The 13,056-nt window shown below is 41.7% G+C and overlaps 2 protein-coding genes across 4 annotated transcripts in view; both read left to right on the forward strand.

Moving 5' to 3' along the window:
* Positions 1–2,566, forward strand: part of col4a6 (collagen, type IV, alpha 6) — a 98,755-nt gene extending 96,189 nt beyond the window's left edge. For all 3 annotated transcript variants that reach the window (XM_079184719.1, XM_079184721.1, XM_079184720.1), the window contains one exon: positions 4–2,566. In XM_079184719.1, coding sequence (XP_079040845.1) covers positions 4–264 — 261 coding nt within the window. In that variant the 3' untranslated portion in view covers positions 265–2,566. The remainder of the gene's footprint in view (positions 1–3) is intronic.
* Positions 2,567–3,293: 727 nt separating this feature from the next.
* On the forward strand, positions 3,294–10,012 carry LOC306714962 (ankyrin repeat domain-containing protein 46). The gene is made up of 4 exons (XM_079185158.1): positions 3,294–3,381; positions 5,277–5,619; positions 7,786–7,944; positions 8,859–10,012. Exons 2-4 carry the CDS (start codon positions 5,309–5,311, stop codon positions 9,073–9,075), a joined length of 687 nt encoding a protein of 228 aa, XP_079041284.1. The 5' UTR covers positions 3,294–3,381; positions 5,277–5,308; the 3' UTR covers positions 9,076–10,012.
* Positions 10,013–13,056: the final 3,044 nt, after the last annotated feature.

The following is a 13,056-nucleotide window of genomic DNA, read 5'->3' on the forward strand; positions in this document are numbered from 1 at the left end:
CAGCACACGGCAGCCGGCTCTGAGGGCGGCGGTCAGTCCCTGCAGTCTCCCGGCTCCTGCCTGGAGGATTTCCGCGCGACGCCGTTCATCGAGTGCAACGGGGCCAAGGGCAGCTGCCACTTCTTCGCCAACGAGTACAGCTTCTGGCTCACCACCGTGGAGCCCAGCCAGGAGTTCGCCTACTCGCCGGCGCAGGAGACCCTGAAGGGAGGCCAGGAGCGCTTCAGAGTCAGCCGCTGCCAAGTCTGCAGCAAGATCTTGTAGTAGGAGGAGGAGGAGGAGCCGGAGGGATGGGAGGTGACATATAAACGCCTCAAAGGAAAAGAGAGAGAGGTGCTGATGACGGAGGATGAGATGATTTATAAAGAAATCTATAAAAAAGAACACTGACTGAAAACGAGCCCCGCTCCTGCTTCTCTCAAGAGCGGAGTCGAACGACATCGACTCCGTTTTTTTTTAGAGTTTTTGATCCCTTTTAGGAACGAACGGCTTGTTACAAAAAGAAAAACAAACGAGTTTGAGTGAGGAAATGGAAAGAGAAGAGCTCCATCGCTCTTCCCTAGATTATCACTGACAATGGTGCTATTGTTTTAAGTGTTTATATTGTGTCTGTCTTCTGTATTTCGTGTCGGTTTCGTGGCGAGAGTCGTTCTCGGCTACCTCGGAGAGCGGCGGCGCCCCCTTCTGGTCGGTCTGCTTCAGGGGATCAGCTCAGACAGCTGAGTCCAGCTTTGGTGTGTTTGAGAGTTGGTTGAATCTAAAGGTCTTAACTTTCGTGAGCTGATCTAACTGAAGCAGAATCACCTGACTTTTCTTCTTTTTCGCTACGACCACTTTTTACTGCGGTGCTGTCACAGATTATATCACGTTAAAAAGCTGTGCCCTCTGGTTGTTTTTGCATGTTTCGCAGGAATTAATCATTTCATTATGGTACGGAAATCAAATAACCTTCTTGAAAAAGCATTTAAGTGAGCTATTAGTGTGCTACGTGCCACTTTTTTCCAAGCTGATGTACAGTATTTACCTCATTTTCTATGTAAAGCATCAGATGCACGAGAGAAAATTGTAAAGAATAGAGAGAGTTAATACATTTACAAGCAAATCAGTGGTGGAACACAACTTGTTCAGTCAATACTGAACATTTTAAATGACCAACAGCAACTTTTAGGGCAGAAAAGAACTCGCTTTTTCCAATATCCTTTTTATAATTTCCCTCTCTGCTCATTTGATTTGACTTTCTAACAACATAAATATATTTTCAGCTGAGAAATATAAAAAAAAAAAAAGCCAAGTTAAGGTCCACTGTCGTGATTTTTATTCTTTTAAGCAAGTTGCAATTCTCCACAAGTTGATTTTAATAGTTTGCAGTCCTTCAACGTTCGCATGTTTCATGTTTCGTTCGCCCGCATGATCTCTGTACATTTCACAATAAGACTCTCTGGTGCTACAACAACCCTCACTGACTTGAAAGACAATATTTTTAAATATTAAACATGCGATTAAAAGGAGAAACCCTCCCCCACAGCTCTTTTCCTCTAAATTGCTAAAGCTGAATCCCTGCAACAGCTAAGTAAGGAGTGACTACACACACACACACACACACACACACACATATATATATTGCACTGATGTGAACTCACATGCGTTAGAACAATAAACCAAATCAAGGGGCATATTTCCTCTCCACCTTCACAGGCTTTCATCTTTATTTTGTGACCAAACTTTACTCAGATGGCAACAGGAAACCAAACACACACACACACACACACACACACTCTGATAGATTGTTAATTATTGCTGTATATAACGCTTTCTGTATTTCCCACCAAAGCTATTAGCTCTTTGTTTTATATATATATATATTATTTTTTACAGTCTATGTGTCTTTTCTCTGTCCTTGGATAAGAATAAGGAAGTCATCACTTATCTTCTGTCTATAAATGTAGATTTTTACAGACATATTTATGACGGAATTTAGCGTTTGTTTGCGCTGACTTTGGTTTCCTCGCGTCGTTATCCTCGGACAGTGAAGGCTACTGGGTGACTTGTAACCACTATGACCACTGTGTCTAGCACATAGCTCTGTCTCTCTGCTGGTAGCCCTGATTCTATATAACTATGCCGCATTTTACTTCTTTTTCATTTCATTTTCCTCTTCATTTTTTTTTTCTAGATTGTAATTATTTGACTGAGATCATGATACTATCCTCTGGCTTTATTTACTGAGATGGGAGGGAACGGGAAGATAACGATGTGTACATTAAATATGATGGAAAACGAAAAAAAACAAATGCCTTTTAGGATTCTGTTTTTTATATGGAAAATATATTCGCCACTGATGATTTAACAGACGCATCAACCGTTTATAATGTTTTGGTCTTTACCCCGTTTTCAGAAAGCGCTGACAAGAGTTGGAATGTTTTGTGCTGTTAGTGCCCGGAGGGACAGAAAAGAAATGCAGTTTTCCTCAAAGAGGATCTATAACAATACAACATTGATAACATGTCTGTTACTGTAATGTGTATTTCTGTGCTCACACACGTTGAAATAAAGTCTCTGAACTAACTGAGAATATCTAACACAGAATTATTTGACATAAAACGTGAGTATTTTTTGAATGTTTTGTAGAAACATGTTTTGTTGTGCTTTAGTCCGTGTGTTAAGATAACGTTGAGCAGATCGTTTTGACTTATTTCTGTCAAAATGATGACGTAATATTTCACATGTTTGACTTCTTGTGTCAAGAGAAGTACGAGATAGTGAGTCAAAGTCACTTTCTAAATACAAATTGTAATATACTTATTCATAAATTGCAAACAGCAGGTCGAAATTGACTTGAAAAGACTTGTTGAACAACAATAAGCATAGGAATAGAAATAAAAAGTCATACTTTGAAACATAAATATAACATTAAAAAAAATTCACAGTAAAAATATAAAACAATTCTATTAAAATGTGTGCAATATATCTGTTTTAAACAGAAAGTATTTTTATTTTCCTTTCCTGATCGGAGTGAATTTCCAAGATTATAAAGATAGTAATACACAGGACAATAATGCAAGTAAAATATATAGTACTGAGGTAGACTGGTACACAGTAGTGATCACATTAATAAAATATAAACTGAAATGTAGAAAGGTACATTTGATAAAATACGGTGTGATCATTTTAGCTAAAAATCTTGATTTAGAGAAGGAAAATACTCTTTAAATTAAATTATAATCCCTGTAATGACACTTCCTGGCCGGTAGGTGGCGTGAAGAAGCTGTGCTGTGGTTTGGTAAACAGAAGAAGCTCAGCATCACAACAACACTGCTAGTAACCTTAGCTCAAAGAAGAGCGAAGTGTATTTTTTTCTGCTAATTGGGAACATATTAACAGGTGAGTAATGAAACTGACGGACAGAAAAACTTCTTAAATACTTGTTTAGTTCGTGTGACCGTTTCTACGATTATGAAATTACGCGTTAATCTGTTTCCGGTGTGTGTAAAACGTTAGCCTGCTAGCTAACATTAGCTCCGCTAGCTTCTTTACATTAGCTGTCAAGATTATCACCTGCTAACGGTTTGTTTTGGGTAACTGCTACAGTCTGTAATGTCGCTGTGTGCTAAGAGTTGGATATGTCATAACAATAAATTATGATTTGACGTTGCTGCCAGCTTTATCACTGCAAGCTAGTTGAAGCTACATTAGCTAGCTATAACACTAATTATCCGTTACAAATAGCTATAAAATGTTAGCTACACTGGCTAAAAGTGGATTCCTCTGTCAATAATGTAATATTCTGTATGGTTAAGGTGAAAGGACTTAGGCTGCTGGGAACTAATGTGCAGTAGTACATGACATTACTTAGCTAGAAGTGAAATACAATGTATAGTATTTCATCCAATTTAAGGTAACAAAATGCACCGATAAATAAGGTCGCTGAATATAAGGCTACTGTTACACAGACCACAAAGTGTTTGTTGGTTAATTGTGTCCAAGCCCACTAAATCGGCTGTGTATTAGCAAGAATTCCTTGAATTGCAGCGGACGCCTCAGGGGAACAAATCAATCAGCACACACCCAGAGGGAGAGTGACTTCATTCTCCTCCCAGTTTATTTAACTCTTCTCGATGCAAATCTCTTGCAAATCAAGTGTGAGCCGGCTGTCACCTTGATTTCTGAAACGTTTATTCAAACAAACCCTCATATCACAGGTTATGTTGCTGTGTTAAGCCAACAATGCCCGCTTAGTGCAACTATCTTTGCTCTGCTACAGACAATGCTAAATATGTTCCAATATTCTGGTTCATAGATCTTATTCATTATAGTTCTGTATAAAGCCTGTGGTTGTTTGTCTAACTGTTCTATCAATAGAAATGCTGCTCGATCCTGACAAGGATTACTAGTCTAATATATATTTATTCATTAAAACTAACATCATAAAGTTTTTTTTTTTACTTTGAACAATGATGGAACTATACCTGAGTGACCCATCTTCTGGGGCGTCTTCTTAGCAGCGTGTAAAATAAAAAGTTTCTTATAAAAACTAAAATGTAGCATTGTTTGTTGTAGTTATAAACAAACAAAAGAAACAATCCTGGTGCTTGCGTGCGTGCATGCATGTGTAAATACAGCAGATGAGGAAAGACAATTTGTCAATTGTCAAAACAAAATGGGTGAAGGTTTGGATTCTGGATTCAGCACATCTCTGATTTCACCTGCAGTGGAACCAGCCATGCTGGAATTCCATCTGCATGGAATTCCATGTACACCTTGGATTAGGTTGTGTGCAGGAAGCTGCAGCAACTCCTGTTTTGTCTTCAAAACAACGTGTGCTGCTGTTGTGCTTCTGTGAGAGAAGGTCACAATCTGTCTGATCTTTGCTAGGAGGCCCTCATAAATCACAGGGGAACCAAAGTGGCTCCAAACACCGGACTTGTATAGGCCGTTGGAGGATCTTCTATTTCTGCTCTGGTAAATAATGGCGTTACTAGCCATACTGCAACGAGCTAGCTTAGTGTAGCGTGCCTCACAGCGCAACAGTGCCTGACTGGAGTAGAAAGCTGTTCTTCCGTGGTGGGAGTGTCAGACAGCACATCGTCAGCACATGTAACAGTATTATTCAAACGTATTGTTCGGTTCGTAATGCGTACCAAACCGTGAGCCTCGTACCGAACGGTTCAATATGAATACGTGTATTGTTACACCCTTAATGTCTACTATTCAGTGCTAATAATCGTCATTGACACTGAAACATATGTCCTGTTTTTCCTCTTCGATCCTCAATGCAGTTACGCTGGAATTTTCTGACACCCACTCGGACATGTCCTATGTCTTCATCAACGACTCGTCGCAGACCAACGTGCCTCTGCTGCAGGCCTGCATCGATGGAGACCTGCCTTTCGCCAAGCGGCTCCTGGAGACGGGATGCGACCCCAACATCCGGGACAACAGGGGCCGCACCGGCCTGCACCTAGCCGCCGCCCGAGGGAACGTGGACATATGCCGCCTCCTGCACAAGTTCGGGGCAGATCTGTTGGCCACGGATTTTCAGGGAAATACGGCCCTCCATCTGTGTGGTCATGTGGATACTATACAGTTCCTGGTTTCCAACGGGCTGAAGATCGATATCTGGTAAGAAATGTGATGAACAAAATCACACTATGTGCACTTACATGCACATGTTTTTTGATGTGTAATGCTTCTGTTTTGTGCTTTTAAACACTATATCCTAGGTTCAGTAACCTGGATAAACCCGTATCTCAATTTCAAGATAAAACCTGGATATCCTGGAGTACTCCTAGTAGATTAGTAAACTGTTGTTTTCCATCACCAGGGATTTAACAACGAAACTAAATTGTGTGGTGAAACTCAGCAGAGTTTAGTCACCCAGGGTTCATTCTCAACTGATGTGGTTACTGAAATGAGTGGCTGAGATTGAAAGAAACATGCGGGCAGACAGACGGGTACTGGTATGATCTCGTAGACGTGGATACTAATCGCCAGGTTTCTCATATTTCATGTAAACATCACAGTGTGAAAGATGAGCTCTTTAAAACAAAGACATGTTAAAGAAGAGTGTTAGTATTAGTGTGGACGTAGCCGGAGGAGGTAACTGAAACAGGTTTAATGACACCTGGAGGTTCTTATTAGCCTCCTCTCTCTAGAGTGTGTGTGTGTGTGTGTGTGTGTGTGTGTGTGTGTGTGTGTGTGTGTGTGTGTGTGTGTGTGTGTGTGTGTGTGTGTGTGTGTGTGTGTGTGTGTGTGTGTGTGTGTGTGTGTGAGAGACAGCGGCCTTGTTGTGCCAATGACATGTCTGCACGCTCGGTGTGAAATATTTCATATATTAATCATCAACCAAACAAATGTATTGTCTCTACAGTGCGATACCATTTGCCTCAAGCCTGTCATTTCATTCACAGGCTGAGGAGTTAAAGAAGTAGATCCCTCCTCACAACAGAGGAGGGTTGTGTGCTCAGAAGGCCGTATGAGTCTCTCTTAGTTTCCCTTAATAGCTCAATGAAAAGACAGCCATGGTGTTTATCTCTTAACACGGAGAAGCTGTATCACAGGAGTTTTATCAAACAGTTTAATCATTTAAGAGTCAGTTTAAGTCATGCTCAATCTGCTGAATAAACACTGCAGTGAAGTGGGTGTTGTTACACTAAAGCTGACTGTTCAAATCATCATCTCCTTCAAGCTATTAACACTTCATTAAGCCCTAAATAAATATGAATTAAATCAACCTGTAAATCAACCGGGCCCATGTGTTAAAAGGCAACATAAGAGGCAAACATAAACCAACAGTGGTGTGTGAAGTCATTTCAGCAAGTGTAGGTGAGCGGTGTGGTGTAGTGTAGAAACACACCACGAGATGAACTAGAAACCACATCAGGAAAGGGAGGGACCCGTGTTATTACACTCTGCTGAGCCACACTCACCTCTAATACATTTTATGGAAAGCAGCCAGGCGGTGTGAAATCTGAAACTTGAAGCGGTTCTTCTGATTGTGCGGTATCAATATATTTGTGTGTTTTACTTTATAGACAGTTAACACTCACCTGCAACTGTGAAAGCTGATCAGAAGTTATTCCAGTGTGTTTGTGAAACGCTGATTAACATTTACAACTTCCATTCTGCAAGTATTCCAACAACACAGACTGTGACAAACTGAAGTTTCCTTGTGTTTCACACTGAACCCTCAACATTTCACGGCCCTGTTGTAATGCTTTACCAAACAACTGCTTCTGTGTGAAGTCGGATAGGTTAACAAGTAAGAACTCTGCATTTTGAGCAGTGTTTCATCGCACTTCTTCTAGTAGGAGCTCAGAAAGTTAGATGGTAAATGGTCTTTTATCAGTGGCCACTGTTTGTAATCAGTGAGAGTTTGTGCCCAAGCGTTGCAAAGTGACCACAAATACCAAACAGTGATCTCAGGAATGATGCTGTAATGTAAAGGCAGCTTGGCACGGAATGACTGAGTGAGAGGAACTGTTAAAGCTGAAGAGTTGACCTCAGGGGCACACCTTGCTACGTCTCATCCGGCTGCAGAGCAACAGTGTCTTTATCTGCTCATGAGGGGAACTGACTCTTGTCCGTATCGCATAGTTTGTTTTTAATTTGACACAGCATTAGTCATAATAACAACAGCTGTGAACCACAGAAGAAGTGATTGTGTGGGTGCGTGGGTGAAATGACAGTTTTGAAATGTGGTTTCCTTTTTATCCAGCAGTCGACCTTGATATTTCCAGCCTGTCCTTCGTTTCTAACCGTATGTCTGTCGGTTGTTCTGCTCAACAGTAACCACAATGGCTCCACCCCTCTGGTGCTGGCGAAGAGACGCGGCGTCAACAAGGACGCCATCCGTCTGCTGGAAGGACTGGAGGAGCAGGAGGTGAAGGGCTTCAACAGGGGACCCCACTCCAAGCTGGAGACCATGCAGATGGCCGACAGTGAGAGGTGAACTACATGTGTGAGAGTGTGAGGCAGTGTGGGGTGTGGGTGTGTGTGTGTGTGCGCTCCTTTGTTGGGTTTTGCCTGGAGGCAGTGATGATTCATGTGTGAACAAACCAACGGGGAAGAATCAGCTGATCTGTTATAATGCCTTCACATAAGCTTACTTAATGTTTACAGAGTAGAACAGAGGGACTCACACACAAAGAGGAAGTTTAGTCCTTAAAAGCCTAAAACTTTGTTTCCATCCACACTTTCTTTTTTGTTGTTGTTTATTTGAACTTAGCGTTATCTTATGTTTGTGGAGGAACAGTTACAGCAGCCAGCAGCTCTTTCCATGCACATGAACTGAAGTCAGGTGAATATTGTTTATCCCAAACCAGTGTGAGAGCTGTGTACAAATACACAAAACAACAAATATGTGTTAACTCTCTCCCTGTTAGCATGACTGCAGCCTACACACATAGAGCTAATGCTAATGCTAACTCACTTGAACACAACATGCACCAACCATGTGCCGATGCTGATACATTTAAATGTGTCTGTTTGTGTTCTAAATCCATCAAAACGTCTCCGTACTTCTCAACAACATAGTCACCTTCAAAATAAAAGCATTGTATATCAAAACAGGAAACGAGACAAGTTAAGCTTACGGCTGTTAGAAAAACATGCAACAAAGACACTAAACTGATTGTCCACTCGGGTCATTTCCTGTCTAGAGCCAAAACACAAGTTGGGTTGTTGACAGTGGAGGCACTAAAAGCTTATCTTGTGTTATCTTCTTCTGATTTTATTTAAATACAACGCGGCGAGGCTGCAGAACCTCAGACACGCGTCACAGTGAAGCTGCGTGCTTGGAGGCAGAAGGTGGAGTAGAGCTCCTGTTTGTAACAGTCATGTCCTCCGTCTGTCCGTCCCAGCGCGATGGAGAGCCACTCCTTACTCAACCCCAACCTGCAGAGCAGCGAGGGCGTCCTGTCCAGCTTCCGGACCACCTGGCAGGAGTTCGTGGAGGACCTGGGCTTCTGGAGGGTGCTGCTGCTGCTGGTGGTCATCGCCCTGCTCTCCCTGGGCATCGCCTACTACGTCAGCGGGGTGCTGCCGTTCTCCACCAGCCAGCTGGAGCTGGTGCACTGAGGGGAGGGGGGCGGGGAAGACGATGCATGGGGCAGGGAGGTAGTGGAGGAAGTTCTGCTTTCGGCTGTGTTTAAACCAGAACAGAAGTCCAGATCTTTGTTTGTATTGTTGGGAAAAAAGTATTTCTATAAAGAAAAAGCAGCGATCCAAAAGAACAAAACTCTCTTTCTCTATTAATAAAAACAACTTGCACGCTTGAGGTGGTGAGCAGGAGGACCCAGGAGGAGTCTCACACTAACATGAGGTTGGCGTTGTTTAAATATTATGTATCATATCTCCTTTAAAACGACATCACCAACAGTGCGAGGGAGAAACATACGATGTTTAGCTTTTAATGACGTTTCCATGTACAACACCTTATTTCATTTCATTCATACTGTGTGTTCAGTTACAAGCTGTATATCGCCAATGTTTTATATCTTTTACTTTCTCATTTGTCTGATCTTTCCGTTGTTATATGTCAGATATCTTCAGTGTTCTTTTACCTGTTATGTTGAGTTAAAACCCTGCACCCTCGCTTCCTGTATATCAGTTCATCTTTATTGTATTGGAGACAGTTTGGCTCATACCGGAGGAGAGAAGCAGCGTGACTGTGTGCCTCTTTCAGAGAACAGCTCGTTACAGACATTCCCGCCTGAAGCTCTGTTGCATTTAAATCATTTAACATCATATTTAAACTGTAGGATTGTGACAGCAGATTAACAATGTTTTGCTCTATATTCACTTTATCTTAATGGACTTGTAACACGTGTAGAGTTTATCTGTTGTAGCTTTTCCCACCTGTTGATTATTTTGTGTACAATACTGCAGATTTGAAGTGAATCCTTATTTAATGTGGAAAAAGAATAAAATCATGTGTACGTATGATTCTAATCAGCCATATTGTCAGATTTCTGATTCATCTGCTGATCAGTGCATTAATAAATATTTACACAATCTTTAATCCATCCAGTATGATTCTTTATGCACATTGTATTTATCCGACAAGATTAAAATTTGTTAAATAGTCAACTTGTTGCAACACGTGTTGCTTTGCTTCCTGAAAAACGTGTTTCCACTCCCAAACATAATACCCTTTGAATGTATTTATTTCATTAACCAGAAACATGTCTTTATATATTAAAACTCGTGCGTCATGTTTATGTTTAAAAATAAGAGCATGTGAGGGATCAAAAGCTCCCACAATTCAGAGCAGTATCTTTAAAAGTACGTATGACCTCCTACCTCTTTTTAAAGGTCCAGTTTTTCCATATATTTAATGTCTGACACATAGACTGTACATGAAAAACCACCAGACAGTGTTTTCTTTATTTTATTTTATCCTCGTCCTAAAGTCAGGCGCGTAAAACGCATGAAGTACTCAAGAGAAGGCCCGGATAGGCCCAGCTCTATGTTTGTATTTACTGGCCAATTATATGTCTGGAATATCAGTGTGGGCGGGATTAACTTTTGACATTTGTCCACAGGTGAGGAAGTGTTTGTGCTCGCTCGCTCTTGTGAAATATCCGGACGAGTCGAGGTTTGTAAATGATCACATTTTGCGTTGAAATTAAAAAAAAATTATGGATGTGATTAAAAATGTGCGTGAAACAAGTCAATCTTCCGGCTCAAATGAAGAAATGAAGCTACAAGACGACTCCGTTCATCACTGAACAACTAAACTCTACTGTCACTGAGCTGGCGGATTATAATTGGATTAAATCATCTCCACGTTCGACTCCAAACCACACCGCGTGCACGTTGTCGTAAAATGACATATCAACTCACCCACGGTAAGAGGAGACGCTATTGTGACGTTGCACCGTGTCCAGAGTGACAGAATATTTAGATTTGTGTTGTGTTAAGTTAATAGTTTTCTTTCTTTTAAAAAAGTTTTTAAAAAAACACGTAGTAGATCACATTGACACAAGAGAAGGTAAACATTCTTTAAAATATATTTTATTTGTATTTTTTTTTAAATGTATTAAAAAAGAAAACTTAACAGTTGGTTGGAAATCACATTTTGGGGGGGGGGGGTTTCACCAACATACTATATTTTCATATACATTAAAAACATTCAATTATGAAAAACACATGGTGCAGTTGCACCTCCTTCATCAACAGCTGTGGTTTCAGGAGCTACTCTAGGGGGCCCTCTGGAGGAGCGGGTCTTCATGCACCAGCACCGGTCGGTCAGAAAACATAAAGGGGCTGTAATGATAAACACAACAGCAGCTGTGATGCCGACAGCGATCCAAGTCCCCGTCTGTGTCTCGTTGGTGACGCTCTGAGTCGGTTACAAACCGGAGAATGAGACGAAATAAGATGTAAATTAGACGTACAGTGATGCAATGTTTGTCAAATGATGCATGACACGCTACACTGAATGCATAGTAGCCTATACACTGCACGTGACGGCAATGGTGGGAAGTAGGCTAACCCGGGCTATAGTAGTATAAGTACAATTTTGTAGTTCTCCTCGCTACATCTCCGAGGTACACTTATTGTACGATGTACTACTTGCCGACTACATTTCTCCGGCAGCATGAGCTACTTTGCAAATTAATATTAGTAATATGAAATATAATCAACACACTATGACGTAATGTTAAAGATTTTTTTTTGGGGGGGGGGGTCCACAATACTCAGCAATAGGCTAAAACTGTGCTCCACCTTCAATCCCAACAAGTCACAAGTGATGATTATTATAACACAATAATACAATATAGGATACATTGTTCTGGACATTCTGCATAACTTTTAGTTCTTTACCAATTTAGGATTTGACTATTTACTCTTTGTACTTTGCACCTGCTTTATAAGAGAAATGTTGCAATAGTTGTATGAAAAATCACAATTATTAGTATATCGATAGATTGTATGTTCCTACAGTCACACAGCTAGATTAATGTTGTTGCTTTGTATATGGACTTTAATTAGGCTCTATATAGATGTCTGTGTGTGGGGGGAGGTGGTACTCACACATACAGGTGGCGGGCTACTGGTGGTCTGATCCGGGACTCTCTCTGTGACTCTCAGCCTCACAGCAGACAGACTCTCCCTCCGTCCTTGAACGTAAAGAAAGTAATCACCTTGATCTCCAATCGTAGCCCCCTTCAACGTCACCGTGAAGTCACCCTGCGTCTTCCAGTGAGGTGATACAGAAACTCTCCCCTTAAATCCCGCCCCAACGGTCACGACCCCGGGCAGAAAGTCCCGCTCTAACACCAGCTTTCCGTCTCGCTTCACCGTGAACTTCCCACTTGTTCCTACCGTCACGCTGAAGAACGGAAACGTGACCGAGTCACCCTCAGTCACCGATAAGTTGGTGGCTGGCACCACATTCAGCTGGATGGGCTCAACCTTGGAGCCGCTGGTGAACTCGTACAGTCCGTCATCGTTGACGTTTATACTGTTAAAGATGACGGACGAGTTTGGTATCATACGGTCTCTGAAACCTGGTTCCGGCGTCCACACATTGTACCACTGAGCCACCAGCCGGGTGCTGCCATCTTTCAGCCAGTGCTCCAGTTTTGCTCCTTTTTCCTTGTAATTTTCAGTTCCTGGAAACTTGACTTGATCTCCGTTGATAACATAGAGACCTTCTCCAACAACATGGTTGAAAACACACAAGAGAAAGACCAATATAAGCCCGTTCATTGTCAGTCAGCTCAATGACGTCCGTGTTCTATGAAGAGCTCTCTTCAAATGCGACTAATTGAGTGCCGTGTGCCCAGAGATTATATAAGTGAGGCTTTTCGGTTCCTCGAAGCAAGTTTGGAAAAATCACCATAGCAACACATCCATAAGCCTGAACCTGCTCCAGAGCAGGCTTGAGCTAGATCCGCTGGATAAACTGCCACTCCCCCGGAAACAAGTGTCAGCTCCCTTCCTCAGAGATCCATCGATGAGGAAGCGATATTAGTCAGATTAGCGTTTTATAGGGAGAGAGTTCTTCGAGATCGCCAAGATCCGTTATCACATCATGATGACTTCCTGTAC

The sequence above is a fragment of the Pholis gunnellus genome, assembly GCF_910591455.1.
Source record: "Pholis gunnellus genome assembly, chromosome: 23".
Taxonomy (NCBI): Eukaryota; Metazoa; Chordata; class Actinopteri; order Perciformes; family Pholidae; genus Pholis; species Pholis gunnellus.

Coding starts and splice junctions, on each gene's coding strand:
- LOC306714962 (XM_079185158.1), top strand. CDS start 5,309: ATGTCCTATGTCTTCATCAACGACTCGTCGCAGACCAACGTGCCTCTG. Junction 5,620..7,785: donor GGGCTGAAGATCGATATCTG/GTAAGAAATGTG, acceptor TCTGCTCAACAG/TAACCACAATGGCTCCACCC. Junction 7,945..8,858: donor CAGATGGCCGACAGTGAGAG/GTGAACTACATG, acceptor TGTCCGTCCCAG/CGCGATGGAGAGCCACTCCT.